This window comes from Mustela lutreola, chromosome 3 (assembly GCF_030435805.1).
Source record: "Mustela lutreola isolate mMusLut2 chromosome 3, mMusLut2.pri, whole genome shotgun sequence".
NCBI classification, from domain to species: Eukaryota; Metazoa; Chordata; class Mammalia; order Carnivora; family Mustelidae; genus Mustela; species Mustela lutreola.
The window spans coordinates 196,980,623-196,994,676 of NC_081292.1; the positions used below are offsets into that span (position 1 = coordinate 196,980,623).

The 14,054-nt window shown below is 38.7% G+C and overlaps 1 protein-coding gene across 1 annotated transcript in view; it reads right to left on the reverse strand.

The window, feature by feature from the left end:
• Positions 1 to 1,756: 1,756 nt before the first annotated feature.
• Positions 1,757 to 14,054, reverse strand: part of FAM117B (family with sequence similarity 117 member B) — a 71,914-nt gene continuing 59,616 nt past the window's right edge. Inside the window, exons 7-8 of the mRNA XM_059168378.1 lie at positions 11,671 to 11,791; positions 1,757 to 5,701 (exon numbers count right to left, since the gene is read on the reverse strand). Coding sequence (XP_059024361.1) covers positions 5,383 to 5,701; positions 11,671 to 11,791 — 440 coding nt within the window. The 3' untranslated portion in view covers positions 1,757 to 5,382. The remainder of the gene's footprint in view (positions 5,702 to 11,670; positions 11,792 to 14,054) is intronic.

A 14,054-nucleotide genomic window follows, 5' to 3' on the forward strand; every position in this document is an offset into this window, starting at 1 on the left:
GCTTTCTCTGCACCTCCTCTGCATTATCCCAACAATCTCAAAAATAATTGGAGAAAAATAACATGGAGAAGACTCCAAGACAATCATCTTTTAAAACATAATGATTTAGCAAGATTAATCCATACAGGCATACACAATCCAACAAGGAGTACAGAAGTGAATTCTCAGTTTGAAAAGGATGCGAACGCAGAAAAGACTAGTATTTTATTTTTACAAATCCAGCAATTTGGAGATACTAATTAAAGGGAATTAGAGACAATGTTTTAAAGACTCTAGTCTCCTGTTAAGATACCAAACCAACCTAAAGGCATACACACAAAAAGCTGTATCTAGAGCAGTCTTTTTCAAACCATTTTGATTCCAACTCACAGTGAGAAATTGCTTTTATTTTACAACCTAATGTGTATCTACGTCTAGCAAGAGTTTTACACACAAGTAATACTCTCCTTATGTATGAATATTTATTTTTTCTATTCTGCTTCATTAAAAAACAAAACAAAACACTGGTTAGACCCATTACATTCATTTCAAGACCCAGTTTGGAAAACACTTAAACCAAAGAGATACAAAGACTATTTGTATACCACACCATGCTCTAGGAGAAGTTTAAAATAAAGATATTTTAAAAGCACACCTTATCTTAGCAAGGAGAAAAGCTGATACTGACACATTGGCAGGGAACGGCTATGAAAAGGGTCCTGTATCTAACATCCAACCACTTACATGCAATTGAAAGGGAAAAGATTACAGACCTAAAAAGTTTTGTTTGTGTGTGTGGTATATTTTAATGAATCAAAGAAAAAAAAATCAAATAAATAGAAGAGAGGAACACCCAACTTGAGATCTAAATTTTCTCCTCTTGGAGTGCCTGGGTACCACAGTTGGTTAAGCAACCCACTGGGTTTCAGATCGTGATCTCAGGGTCATGAGCTCTCTCCTCCTTCTGCCTCTGCCCCCTACCCTCCCCCACCCCGCCCCCTGCTTGTTTGCTCTCTCTTGTTCTTTTAAAAAAATATAGGTTTTTTTCCTCTCAACCTCATTAAAGTTGGAGGGGAATGACTAAGAGAAAAAAAAATTGAAGATTTGGAACCAATCTGTGATCTTTACACCTGATGCTAGGTTACATTAGATTGTAAGGATGCAGTCCTTAGCGATCTCCAAATTCCAGCGATTTCCCCCACAAATAATTTTTAGAATTTTTTACAATGTAATTTTATGACCACTTTTTATGACTGCTGTGGTGACTTTTTTATTTTCTACGTGTTATACAGACACCGTACAACACAGCCTTCATTGGGCATCTCTGACTAGTTCTGCTCTATGCATATGGACTAAACCCCCGAGCCTGAACACCGACCTGGCATATATAAACCACCGTACTTAGGGAAACATATGGCTGATTCAGAAAAAGTGATTTACCAAACAAAAGGAAAAAAACCTCTGTGTGTACTTCAGGATAAAATTAAGTGTACCAGCTAAATGTCTACCTATGAAGTAATGAATTACTTATAAACAGGTACTGTCTTTCAGTTTATCACAGTTTACCACAAAGATCAGGTACTTTAATTTCCAGAGCAAGTAAAGAAATAGAAGGAATAACTGACAATATATTTCCTGCTACTTAGACACACTCATTTTTCTATATATATTTGTGAAAAAGAATGTACTATTTATAAGTTATTTCAGGCTAGAAGTGTCTGAAAAGAAAATATGAACTGAAGTAACAACATTCATAAAAGTACACAGGAAAAAAAACTCTCAAGAAGAACAGACTTTATTTTTAACATAAAAGTTCTATTTTCTTGTGAGGCAGCAGTAAGTGTCAGATACAGGGAATACATAAGTACATAATAACAATATTTATCACCATTGGAAATGCTATTTTTTGGGACATTTTTGTTAGAAAAACAAAATTTTTAAAAATTGCATTTTAAAAAGATTTACACAGCTTAAACAGAGATGAAAGATACAGACTTTTAAAAGAAAACCATAAATTAAATTCTTCAACAGGATTGTATAAACAAAATATTGTTCAGGGCTGCTCTGCTTATCATTAATTTAAGCAGAGTAAAACTTAAACCTTAAAGTGCGAAGTATTCTTAGCTTTTTTAATGCAAATTCAGCACTTCCGCTGGTCCGGTTTTGAGACATCAAAATTCCAAGCATTAAGGAACGAATCTTAAGTTTAAAACAGTAAACTGAACTCAGTAATGGCAATTTTTCTTTTATTTCCTTTAACAGAAGAAAATCTTGACAACCCAATCCTAATCTTGGAGAGAAGGCTATAAATTCTGCCATTTTAAAAAATATCTTCTTTCCAGCAAAAGCCAACCATTAAAAAGGAAAAAAAAAAAAAAAAAAAAGGCTTTCTTGCTGCCAGTTACTCCACAGTTAGCAATAGCACCTTCTAAAAGGCTGATTTGGCTTGTCATAAGAAGTAAGAAATATTTTAAACAAAATGAAGACTCTAGTTCAAAAATAATTTTGGCATCCATCCTCATCATATTAACCAAAGAGGCAGAACAGGTATTTAAAAAATATAACTGCTAACAAAAGCCATGACAAGGAAGAGACTTAATCATGATCAGAAACGATAATCTTTTTATGTTTTCATCATCAGAAGGAAGACATCAAGAGTAAAAAATAACTTAAGAAACTTAAGACAAAGAAAATAACTAGAGAATAGCTCCTTTTGCCAAAACATACATGCCACCTATTTCTTTTCCTGCAATGGAAGCAAATTTATTGAAAACTTTAAAAAATTTAAATTATATTCCCATTGAAGCTATCCTAATTTACCTTCTATACAGTTTTCTACAGAATAACAAGATAATTATGGAATATAATTTTAGAAAATATTCTTTTGAAAGTAGATCCATTTCTTTTAAAAATCAGCCACCTGTGAACTAAGGGTTAAGCAAAAGAGCTGAATGGACCTATGGGTTAATATTTTTCAAGACTGCACTAAAGCTCATACGCTTAAAAATCAGCCCTTTGGCACTGGCAGTTAGAGCTGTTTGGACCTTGTACCTTTTTGTCTTTCTTTCAAATCTCAGGCTCTATTTCTCCCAAACCCAAGGGATATGTTTGGTTGCCCTACAATTAATTTACCTGCAAATTCACATTCCCCTTACAACCAAACATTCAAAATTCCACTTATAAGACTATGTAAATAATAACTCTCCAACTTGTTCTCCTATTCCGGTTTTAAATTACTTTAGATTCAGGAGATCTGAAACTCTACAGAAAGAAGTGAATCACACATATATGCACAAAAGGGAAAAACTGTTTATAAAGTGGCATTTTACTTATAAAACACCCCTGTGATTTACAGGAATGGACAGAAAATAAGTGTAAGGTATAGAACAGATTTAATAAATTCAAGTAATCCCAAAACTGAGGGTTTTTAAAACTTGTTTTGAACTTCCTCCTCCTACCATTCAGATCAACTCACCTGGTGAGTTTCATTACCTTTTCTTCTGTACTTCTGGATAGAGCAGTTCTCAGGGGCGAAAAGGTAAAGTCAAGACACGTAACAAATAAGGCAAAGAATCAAGGTTCTCAAGAAACCAACAAACCAGAAAATTTAGATCCTGAAGAACTGAGTTTTACTGATTGAGAAGCCACAGTGTACTAATTCCAAGTAAAGTAGTTTTGGATGGAGAAGGTACCGAAATTCAGCAGTGCTACCAACTGAAACCTGACAGACTTATACAAATGTTTGAATTTATCTAATTTGCCTAAATACATCTCCATTTTAAACTTCATAGGGCATAATTTTAATTACTTAGATGTTTTAAAGGTGCATGAGTATAAGAAGTCCTTTCAGAAGATTTATTGCTACCACGAGGTTTCCTCTGATGGTTTATGTCCAAACAAACTGACATATTAAACTTTCTAAACTGTTCCCTTTTACAAGTATTTAAATTTTTTTCTCCCTATAGTATGTAGAGGAACATTAGATTATTGCATCATAGGTAGTATATGAAGATCTTAGAAGGATGCTTTTTATCAATACTGTTTGCCGAAACTCATTTTTAAAAAGAGCTGCTCCTTACTTTCACTGCCACGTACACGAAACATGATACCGTTGGCACATGATACTGGCAGTGATTGTATTAAGGTGAGCCTAAATCCAAAACTGTATGGATTTTTCAAAGATCTCTGTTGTTTATATGCTCCGAAGCTCTCCTGGCCTGTCTTCCCCACTGTGTGGAATGCTGGAGGGAAAACTAGCAAAATCTGTAAGCAACATTATCTCAGTGTCAGCCACCGTCAAGAAAATGTCAGTCGCAAGATTCTGTGACTACGGATTGCTATTCAATGGATTACACTCCTGGCAAACTACTGACCCTGACCAACTCCACGAGACAACAACATCACAAAAGCAAAGGAGGAAATCCATGCACAGTCATTTTAGGACCTCTTGGAACTATGATACAGTGATGATAAAGAGAGATTGTGTGATAAGCATTTTGTAGAAATCCAAAGGGGCTCCTTACTCCTAGCTAGTCATCAACACTGGGTAGTTTCCTTTTGGCTCACTGACTTTTCAACCAAGTTCCAATGATGGGTGAGAACATGTTAAAGCACTTGTCTCCAGACTATAACTTTTCTGACCACACGGTGAAATGTATACAGGTGTAGTGAAGAAAACAGTAGTTTTACAAGTATTTCACCCAAAGCACAAACTTCTGACATCAAAAAACATAAATCACATAATGTACTCATATTTAATATTGCTTTTTATCTCTTGTTATATATTTGCTCAATGCATTTACCTATCAATTCTTGTTTGGGAGAAAAACATAGTCATGAGATTAAGATTGCTGGGAAAATGTCAACAATCCCTTTGGTCCCAAAGCTAGAAACAGCTGAGAAAAGCACACATCTAGAAAGGGAAACAAGAAACAAGAGGCCACCAAAGAATCTCTGAACATCCTGTTTGCTACGTTTCAGAAAATGTAACACTGGCATTATAAAATAGTCATTTTCATATAAAAGATGGTTCTTGCAGCATCATTCATGTCTCCCTTCAGGAATTATGTTTGCAGGGATCAGTTGTTTGTTTGTTTGTTTAAAGAAGTTTGATTTGAAAACAAAAAAATGATGTGATACCGGCCCTCCAAAAGGAAAGAATGAGACCTTTCTTGTTTCAACCAGTGCTTTAAGAAAAAGCAGGCTAAGCAATGAGGATCCGCCTTCACGAGTGAGCAAAGCCATCAGAGGGCGCTGCCTTCTTCCAGAAGCCACACTGTGACTCGTCCCCGCCTAGAGCTGGAGCACACTTCACAGCCAACCGGGCGCGCGCGATGCCATCACAGAGAAATGATCTGAGGAGGTTCTCAGTTGCTCGGAAAACCGGCCACATGGCCCTGTGACCTATCCTTCGGCTTCCTCAATGGGTTCTGGTGCTGGGAGCAGAGAGGCCGAGGGCATGACCGTACTCGTTCCTCGAGAGACTCGGTCTTGCTCTGTGTTTGTAGACAGGGAGGCCACAGCGATGGGCTGCAGCAGCGCGGTGGTCATGCCTGTGCTAACTGTCAGACTGTGACCAGAGCCCTTGAGGGTGAGATCTGGTGTGGGAAGGAGTGGCTTGAGGATGCTGACGAGGCAGAAGGCAGAGCCGCTTTTAGGAATGAAATTCACTTTGTTTTTGTCGGGACAGTAAAAGGCTGGGATTTCATGGAGTTGTTTTGGCCTAGGCACAGAACAGACAACCGGTTGTTGTTAAGTCACAGATCATGGGAAGTAAGTTCTTTCACTATTTTTTTTTTTTTTCTAAACAGGTAACTTACACATACAAGAAACAGCAAAAGCTTCAAATGCTATGGGCCAAAATGGAATTAGACACATAATTCAAAATATGTACTTAGAATGCCAAAAGGACATCATTTATTTTTGCTGCTTTCAGTTCCCTGAAGAATCCCGTGCACCATACTGGGGACCCAGGCCGACGACCTCTGCATCTCAATGAAGATCTAAGACAGCCATTAGGAATAAACAATTTCCTAAGGCAAAAGAAATTCTAGATGTTTAAAGACAAAAATATGTTCCACTACTATGGTTCTTCCAAAGCCTGTTCTATTCTGAAGGGAGAAGGCAAGTCAATTAATGACACAGCATATCCCTCTCTTGCTATATCCCACCACTGTGCGCCTAAACTGTGGTAGGTGGGAGTTTTCTCTTCGAGTGTGCTTAAGAATCCCTTTGACTCAAACAAACTTTCTGAGTTAACCCAGATGGTTGTCTGAGAAACAGAAGGGAAATGTGAACTCGAAATAAACCAACCACGGTCCCTTCCTGTCTCCAGGTACTCCCGAAACGAACCAGATGGTTGGGAACGGGTAGTATTAGTGGTGTCCTATGAAAAAAAAGAGACTAAAAAATTAAATTGTTGAATATGAAGTGCCACAAAATTAAAAAGAAATTAAGGTAGGAGAACCTAAGTAAATCAAAATTCAGGGGGGAAAAGGTAATATGATCATACGATAAAAGTATGATTGGTTCTTACCTCTCCTAATGAAATTTTAAAAATTTAAATTCAAGTGTGCCAACTCTGCATTAGATTCTGGGGACCCCCAAAATGAAACAATCCGCAGGAGACTGATTAAATATGTAGTTTTGTGTGTGTGTGTTGGGGGGGGGGGGAAGTACTGGGAATAGAACTGTATTTCAACATAATTAATCCCATTTGTAATCTTCCATGTTTTCTGCATTTAAAACATTATTCAGGAAGTTATGAATTACTTCAAGCATCCCTAATCTTTGCCACAGTGCCAATGGTATCCACAGAACAAAAAAGGTTAAGAACTCCTGTAAAGGGTCCAAGAGATGTGATAAAAATATCTTATAAAAGGTTTACAGGTAGCACGGGAGAGTGGATAACCTGTGGCACAGAGGAAGAGGGAGAATTTGGTTAAAAAAAAAAAAAAAAAAAAAAGGCTGACAAGGGAAGTAACATCTGAGCTGAGTTATAAGAAATTAATAATCAGGGACACTTGGTTATTAATCAATTATTAATACTGATTATTATCAATTAATCAGTCAATTGACTAATTGATTGATTGATTAATTGATTAAATAGATTAATCAATTATTAATTGATTAATATGATCCCAGGGTCATGATCCCAGGGTCCTAAGATAGAGTCCCGCATCAAGCTCCTTGCTCAGTGGGGAGCGTTCTCCCTCTGCCTGCCACTCTTCCTGCTTCTGCTCTCTCTATAACATAAATAAATTAATTAATTAAAATCTTTTTAAAGATTAATAAACAATAGACCTGGGGAATGGTGCCACCCCTCCAAAAGCTCCAAGTAGACAATGCTTTTGGTGGGCAGATTTTATTAATAGTGAATCCTACCCAAGGACAGCTTTGACAAATACAGTAATTTAAGAACAAAGAAATCATTTAACTGGTGATTTACTTATGCACTGTTCCAATATACAGTGGAAACGTCAAGTACTTTTAGGGCCACAAGTGTATTTGGATAGATCAGTGATAAGAAGGGAACACACTCCTCTAATATATGAGAGTGTGGTTTTCAATTCCTTAAAGAAAACAGGAGGTTGAGGTTAGGTCTCCATAATTTAAAAATGCTTAAATTTTCTTCTGAAGGTGGAATTATTAGAAATAACTTTCATTCTTAGGGAAAAAGGCCAATCCTCCAAATGAGGTGAGGCCTAGGTTTTTACTTAATTAATTTTTTTGAGGTTATCTTGTTAAAAATTAATTTCCTTACTGCTTTCATTAAAACAGAGCTCACAGAAAATAATATAAACAGTAAGAACTAGTGCCAAGATCAAACAAAACATTAACAGTAAATAGCACCAAAATTCCCCCACCAAAACCTTCCTTTGTCCCCTCTTCCAATGGCCACCCCAACCTCGCAGAGGAATCACTCCTGACCTCTAACATCTGTCTAGAAGCAAACCACTCATCCAACACCGGGGTGGAAAACCGGTGTATACCTACGCTAGCAGAAGCCCCAAGTACCAATACTACTTCAAAGCTTTCTTCAACTCAGTAAGCATAAATAGAAGGGGAAAAAAAAAATCTCAGAACTAACTTTACATTTTTATTTTTCCTTAAGAAATTATTCCAAAAGGATTGTGTCTCAAAGTGGATATAACTGTTGGAGCTATCTTTCTGAAAACCTGATGGATGGGCTGCAGAGTAATTCTAGGTATTCTTATACTGATGCAAGGAATTCTTGCTTATCTTTTTTAAAAGGCTTGTATATGTATCTTTAAATGCAGGCATAAATTAGCAGCAAAGAAAACGGTGGATCCAAGTTACTTATAATCGAAAGGAGGGAGAGAGAGAGGAGGGTCATGTTATATTTTTAATAACACCGCTATACTGCAAAGAGGCCGTAATACCTAGGAATGTAAGGTAACTAAGGCCAAGGAATTCTTTAGTTTGGAGGAAGAAATAGCACATGTGACTTTCTTTAAAAAAGGACTAAGTACAGACGATACGGCTATGGTATGTGCTGTATCACAAAGAACAGAAAGACTGAAAGTACAAGCTGTGGTTTAAATTCTGGGTCTAAATTCAACCACCCATTTTCTTTCAGGTAAATCAACATACAGTTCTAGAAACAACCCTCACCCCACTCCGATCCCCAGTTCATGTCAAAGTTACTGCCCCCCCCTTTTTTTTTTTTAAATTTTATCTATTTATTTGACAGAGAGAGACTCAGTGAGAGAAGGAACACAAGCAGGGCGACTGGAAGAGGGAGAAGCAGGCTTCCCACAAGGAGCAGGGAGCCCGATGCGGGGCTCGATCCTGGACCCTGGGATCACAACCCAAGCCAAAAGCAGTCGCTTAACAACTGAGCCACCCAGGCTCCCCGAGTTACTGCCTTTCAAACATTAGTTAAGAGTTAAAAATATTCTTCAAGGAATGATTAAATAACCCTAAAATGTTTAACTGGGACCAATAATCTATGTTTGTTTGTTGCTAGTGTGTCCAGTGGGTTTGCTCTCATTTTGCCAGAGGTAGGTAGGAAGAGACTAATTTTTTAGACCTTGAGTCATTTGTTTTATTGACAGAAACTTAAAAATTACCTCTAAGGAATCCATTCTTACGATACTGTTGTTCGTATCTGTAACGTATCATCATCATAACAGTATTGTTACGATACTGTTGTTCATTTATTTTTGAAATGTAATGAAAATGTTTAAGAAAGAATAAGTTTCTGTATGCCACACATCCTTCCTATCAGTATAATGTATAACAAACTCTGTACATTTTAAAAAGAGCAAGTTTACCTATCAATAACAGATGGATGTGCCATAGAACATGTACGATGTTAGAGTTTACCTTCTATTTCTCTGATCTAGCTATCCATCCACACACACACAGCCCTATCCATTCTTCCCTCCCTTTAGATACAAATAATGTAACAGCATATACATAGTTCAGATACTAAGTCCTGAGAAATTTTCCAAATTCAAGGTTAAAGCCAGATACCACATGACACCAACCTAAATAAGAACTATTCAGTCAGTGATTTATAAAAGGAATTGAAACTGTTTTTGAACCAATCAACGATTTCTCTACATTCAGACAATCTTTTTTTTTTTTTTTTTTAAAGATTTTATTTATTTATTCAGAGAAAGAGAGAATGAGCATGTGAGCATGACGGCTGGGGGAAGTGGAGGGAGAGAATTCCAAGCAGACTCTATGCTGAGTGTAAGCCCCATGCGGGCTCAACCCCAAGATCCAGAGATCATGACCTAAGCCGAAATCAAGAGTTGGGCGCTTAAGTGACTGAGCCACCCAGGCACCGCCGCATTTGGGCAATTTTAACTACCAATGAGTAAATCAATGAGCTCAACTCTAAAAAGGTTCATTTGGCCCATGTGACTTTTACTTAGTAAAATGATTCTACAACTTAAGAACTCTTCTGGAAAAGTCTAAGCCAGCATCTGCAACTTGGGCATAAAAAATTATGAGGTGTTGGGTGCCTGGGTGCCTCAGTGGGTTAAGCCTCTGTCTTCGGCTCAGGTCAGGATCTTGTGGTCCCTCGATCGAGTCCCCCATCGAGTCCCCTGCAATCAGAGAGCCTGCTTCCTCCTCTCTCTCTCTCTGCCTGCCACTCTGCCTACTTGTGATCTCTCTCTGTCAAATAAATAAATAAAATCTTTAAAAAAAAATAGGGTGTTTGTCAGAGAAGCACAGTCCTGGTCCTGCCTCCATATTTATGCATTAGGCCTGGAATGAGGCTTGGGAATCTGCAGCTCCAACTCATACCCCAGAAGATGATGATTCAGGGAGTCCATGGAGCAGGTCTGGAGAAATTCTGCTTCAATTTTCGCTGGCACCAGTCAAGCTTTTAGTCTAACATAGCAGGCAAGGGGGGTGGGGGCAGGGGAGCAGCTGCTAAAACGGAGTTTTCAATTACTGTCACAAAGGCAGACAGGACACTGACAGCTGGGATTTCCTAGTATAGAAATTGAGGGAATTAAAAAAAAAAAAAAAGAAAGAAACTGAGGGAATTCAAAAACAATGCTCTTTGCTTGGCGAAATTATTCAGCATTTAGATGAAAGGAAGCACTGACCGGAGCACACAGATGAACAAAAGGATGCCATATTTCAAAAGGATTCCAAGATGTTCATAAAGGAGGGAAAAGATCGATGACATGAGTCAGACAAGGCTGGACAATCTTCACATTGTGCTTCAGGTTTCACAAGCGAGAAAAACCCAGAAGGGTGACTCTAAGACGTGCAGCCACACCAAGACTAGGTATAGGTAGCGAGAGCTCAGTACTACCATCACACCCCCGAATAACGTCCAGTCGTGCATCTGTGGTCTCGCGCATACTTACAATGCTGTAGCCATCACTTACAAAGCGAGGAGCCATGGCTACTGAAATTACTAAGGCTAATTCTGAGCAAATTTTGAGTCTAAAATTATAGTGCTTCCCCTGGAGTACCAGTCAGCAGAAATATAAGCACAGGAAATCATGTATTAACGGTCCTGGACACGATTTAAAATCCTGCTGCTTGGGGCACCTGGGTGGCTCAGTGGGTTAAAGCCTCTGCCTTCGGCTCAGGTCATGATCCCAGGGTCCTGGGATCGAGCCCCACATCGGGCTCTCTGCTCAGCGGGGATCCTGCTTCCTCCTCTCTCTCTGCCTGCCTCTCTGCCTCCTTGTGATCTCTGTCAAATAAATAAATAAAATCTTAAAAAAAAAAAAATCCTGCTGCTTACATTATCATCATCACAGTAACCCGATTCTACAAAGTAGTAGAACTCTATTTCCTATACAGATAGACAAAATATTTCTAATACCGTTTAAAGAATTAGAGACCAAAAGTACATAATCTGAAGGGAATTTAATCCTTGAAAGAAACTGGGTATTTGCTGATATTAAGCACTGTTGTTAATTTTGTTTGGTGTGATAATAATATTTTGGTTATGTGGGAGTACTATGGTTACTTTTAGGAGACAAATATTAAATTGTAGTTACAGTGAAGTGTCATGTTATCTGTAACTTATTTCCACATACTTTAGCAGAAACTACCAGCACCATGTGCAGACGAAGCACGCATCAACAGAATGTCAACTACGGAGTCTGGGCTGCGGATATACAGGCAATCACTGTGCTGTTCTTCAACTTACTCGAAAATTCTCATAATAGAAGTTATTGGGATACTTACGAGCATTCTTCAAAGACTTTGACCCTTTCACAGCCCTCGGGAGGTTCCCTTTTGAACATGTAACTGTTGTTAGGTTTTGGTGACGTTGCATATTTGGGCAAAGGAGAGTTGTTCCCATTCTCTGCAAAACACGGCATGCTGGATTACTAAGGCATTATTACCACATAAATGCAGTCATAATACACTCACGTGTACATGGCCTCCCCCCACACTACTTGAGGCTAAGAACAGTGTTTTATTCATCGACACGCCCCTCGTAAGACACAATACCTGCTAAAGAGGGGATAACTCATGTTGGTTAAATAAACTCATAAACAAAACATGCTGATTTCTTTTCCACTTACAGTTACTACAGCTTAGGCCTATCTCACTTGACCCCGACACCCTGCTCCCTTACTTCTGTTACAGGACCAGCAGTAGGACTCAAATGCCGGTTCCTTTCTTCCAGCACAGGTAGCTGAGCCGGCTCTTCCCTGTGGCTTGTCATTCACTCCCCGCCTGCCCTGCAGCATTTCTTAATTTCTCTGCTCCTGTAAGTACGATCTCTGCTCTGGGCAGTGAGAAGCAATGTACACCAAAGGCTTCCGTTCTGCCTGTGAACTTCCCCATACGTAACAGGTTCATCTCTAGTCATTTGCCAAAACTTCCTTCAAAGTCTAGCTCGAAGTTTTGAAATCTTTCCAAATTAACCCTATCGAAGCAAACACTTCAACTCTGGCATTCCTGTTCAGGGCTGACATCCTCAGCTTCCACTACATTAACTTAAAATTCCTAATACATTACCTAAGTGTCCTAAATTTTCAGTCTGACTGTGTCGACTAAGCCATAAATTTTTTGCAGGCAGTAGCACTGTGGCCTTGTTTACTTATAAAAGAAACTCAGAGAAGCTAACCAGTCACCAGTTCTCCTAAGGTCAAATAAAGCATTACATATAATTCATGGAGGTCCAACTTGCTACTGAAGTGAAAGTAGAAAGTATGGGGAAAAAAGGGGCAGAGTTTAATGGCCACGTTTTTTTAAGGGTGGGGGGCAGTGTTACATTTGATTGAGCACTAAGTACCAGGAGCTGTGCTAAATGGTTTGTATTTACCGTTCCTTTCAATCCTAACAATACGTATAAGTAGTAGTTAATTATGCAGATTCCAAGCAAAAGACTGAATTCTGTTAAAGGTGTCAGACCTCCTACAGAGTGGAATCACCTGGGAGCATTAGAAACTACTGGTACTGGGACGCCTGGGTGGCTCAGTTGGTTAAGCAGCTGCCTTCGGCTCAGGTCATGATCCCAGGGTCCTGGGATCGAGTCCCACAGCCTGCTTCTCCCTCTGACTCTGCCTGCCATTCTGTCTGCCTGTGCTCGCTCTCGCTCACTCTCTCTCTGACAAATAAATAAATAAAATCTTTAAAAAAAAAAAAAAAGAAAAAGAAACTACTGGTACTTGTATTGGACCTCCCCCCCCCCCCCCCCGCCCCGGGCTTGTGATTTAACTGGTGGAGGGTGTTGGCCTGGAATAGCCCTATTTTACTTAACTTAAGCTGGTTTAAAAAGGGGGGGGGGGCTCGAAATAATAACATTTACAACTGCCCATAGCTTTAACGGACTTCCTCAGGAAATCTTATGTTCTTTGCACTTGTTACAGCCTCAGTCATTTAGGCAACCAAATGATGGCCAATTGTAACTTTTTAGGGCATTCATCACACTTGGAGTAGTAGGCTCTAAACTGGGCTGCAGAATTTATAGACATATCATTGCTCTCAAGTACACAGAGTAACTTGGGTTAGGCTAACAAAATACTGCCCTGATACAGATGACAGGCCATGTTTGTTTTAAAAGGCAAGAACATTAGTAAGTAATATGCAAACAGCTTAAGTCTCCAAGTTATCTTCTGAGTTGCACAGAGACTTTGGACTGTAAGTAGCCTTCCAACCTTTCACTACGGGCTGGCCTTCAATACTCATCTTGCATTGACATAAGTCAGCTTAATTCATGTTAGAAATGTCACAGAAAGATATTCTGAAAAACATTAATTTGAAGTTTCAAGTTCAATTGAAAATAGTAAGGTAGTAAAAACAAGAAAACTAAGGTGAAAGAAAACAAAATCTTTCAAGACAAATGTCCATTTATACCAAAAAGGATGTTTCCCACTAATACGGAACTAGTATTAACAAGAAAAAGAAAAAAAAAAGATACAAACCAAAGTCCATAAACCCACCCAGGGAGACCATCACTTGGCACCACAGTAAAACCTGACTGGTTTGTACTTCCAAGTTTTTAAAATCTATGTTAAGAACGTATGTCAAAGTAATTACCTTAGTAGCCTTAAGTGTGTGTGTTCTACAAAATGAACGGAATGAATGATACGACAGGGCAGCTCACTGATCTGGCA